This window comes from Zea mays, chromosome 6 (assembly GCF_902167145.1).
Source record: "Zea mays cultivar B73 chromosome 6, Zm-B73-REFERENCE-NAM-5.0, whole genome shotgun sequence".
NCBI lineage: Eukaryota > Viridiplantae > Streptophyta > Magnoliopsida > Poales > Poaceae > Zea > Zea mays.
The window spans coordinates 37,925,723-37,927,330 of record NC_050101.1 but is presented as its reverse complement, the minus strand read 5'-3'; the positions used below and the strand labels follow the sequence as shown (position 1 = coordinate 37,927,330).

The 1,608-nt window shown below is 59.5% G+C and overlaps 1 protein-coding gene across 1 annotated transcript; it reads right to left on the bottom strand.

The window, feature by feature from the left end:
- Positions 1-249: 249 nt before the first annotated feature.
- On the bottom strand, positions 250-1,158 carry LOC100127511 (uncharacterized). Its single transcript, NM_001112768.1, is given in 2 exon segments — positions 250-507; positions 640-1,158. Coding segments are annotated over 2 exon segments (777 nt in total).
- Positions 1,159-1,608: the final 450 nt, after the last annotated feature.

Below are 1,608 nucleotides of genomic sequence, written 5' to 3'. Positions count from 1 at the left end.
AAACACATGCATCAGAAAGAACAACACGACGACGACACACTAGATTGTAGCCATGGATCGGAGAGAGATCAGAACGAAGCTAGCTCTAGCTGTCGTAGCTCCAGCTAAATTGATCGGGAGGGGGACGAGCTGAGATCATGTCAGCGTGTGTGTACTACGTACTACTGCATGACATTGACATGCATCAACGACTGATGGCGACGACTAGCTAAGTAGTAATTAATGGTAACAACGGCATATATGCGCCGATCAGGCCACGTCGTGCTGCTCTTCCTCGAGACCGCCGGGGAAGAGGTCTAGCGTCTTGAGCGGCCGGCAGCTGAAGGCAGCCGGCAGCGGCGGCGCCACCTCGAACCCTGCAACCGGAGGCGCCCCCATCGTGTCGACGACAGCACCGGAGGTCGAGCTCACCACGACGTCGTCAAGCGCCACGCCGAAGTTGTCCAGCTTCCCCAGCGAGTACTCCGGCCGGCCGAGCGCCTCCGTCGGCACAAGCCCTCCGCCACCCTGTCCGAGTCATACATTGTAGTTGCATGGACGGATTAATATAAAGATGGAAACTTTATTTATTCCAGCTCTGGTGATGTGACCTGTAGTATAGAATATAGATAGATACTCCTAGTACGTACTCCGTCCTACCTGATAGTGGAACAGCTGGGTGGTCGGCGACGGGGGAGTGGCGTTGCCGGCGCACCGGCTCGCCGGTGCAGCGAAGGCGGCCGTGGCGGGGTAGTAGTAGCCGTACGCTGCAGCGGCGGCAGCAGCAGCAGCAGCCGGGGTGGGCGACGTCGTGGACGGGGAGAGCAGCTGGTGCCCGTACGGCGGCGGCGCGGCGAGGAAGGCGGCGTGGCCGTGGTGCGCCGCCGCGGCGTAGTACTGCGCGCAGGAGAGGAGGTGGTGGCTCATGCAGAGCCTGCGGCGCATCTTCTGGCGGTCCCGGGCCTTGTGGTTCTGGAACCAGTAGAAGACGTTCTTGCCCTCGATGCGGCCGTAGCAGGCGAGGTGCGCCGTGATCTGCTGGATCTGCGACGCGTTGGGCGTGCGCAGGCCGCCGCGGTACATGTCCTCCAGGATCATCAGCTGCTCCGGCGTCGGGCACCACCGCGTCGACCCCGCCGCCACCTGCTGGCCCTGCTGCTGCTGCTGCTGCGACGGCATGTCGGTCGTCGTCGCCGTCGTCGTCTACCTCCTCTAGCCAAGTACGTACGCACCTCCAGCTAGGATTTGATGGCTGGCTGAGCTATTGGTGTACGAGCACTCGATCGGTCGATGAGTTTGATTGGTTGGAAGCTGCTGTCTGTGAATAAGCTAGCAAAAAGGTTTTGGTTTGGTTTGGTTTGGTTGGTTGGGTGTGTGGAGACTGGAGAGAGAGGGACTGTTGAGAGAGACAAAATGGGTACTAGGGAGGGAGGAGGAGGAGGAGCAGATGGGTGGGTGTGGACGGAGGTCTGGATTGGAAGAAGAGGATGAGACGACGAAGAAGCATGTAGTGGGGAGAGGCCGGCCACTACTGCTTCCTTCTTCCTGTCTGCACAGTATATATAATGGATGCAGAAGACACTATACATACACGCGCACATGCCCACCACCACCACCATCGTAGGAGTT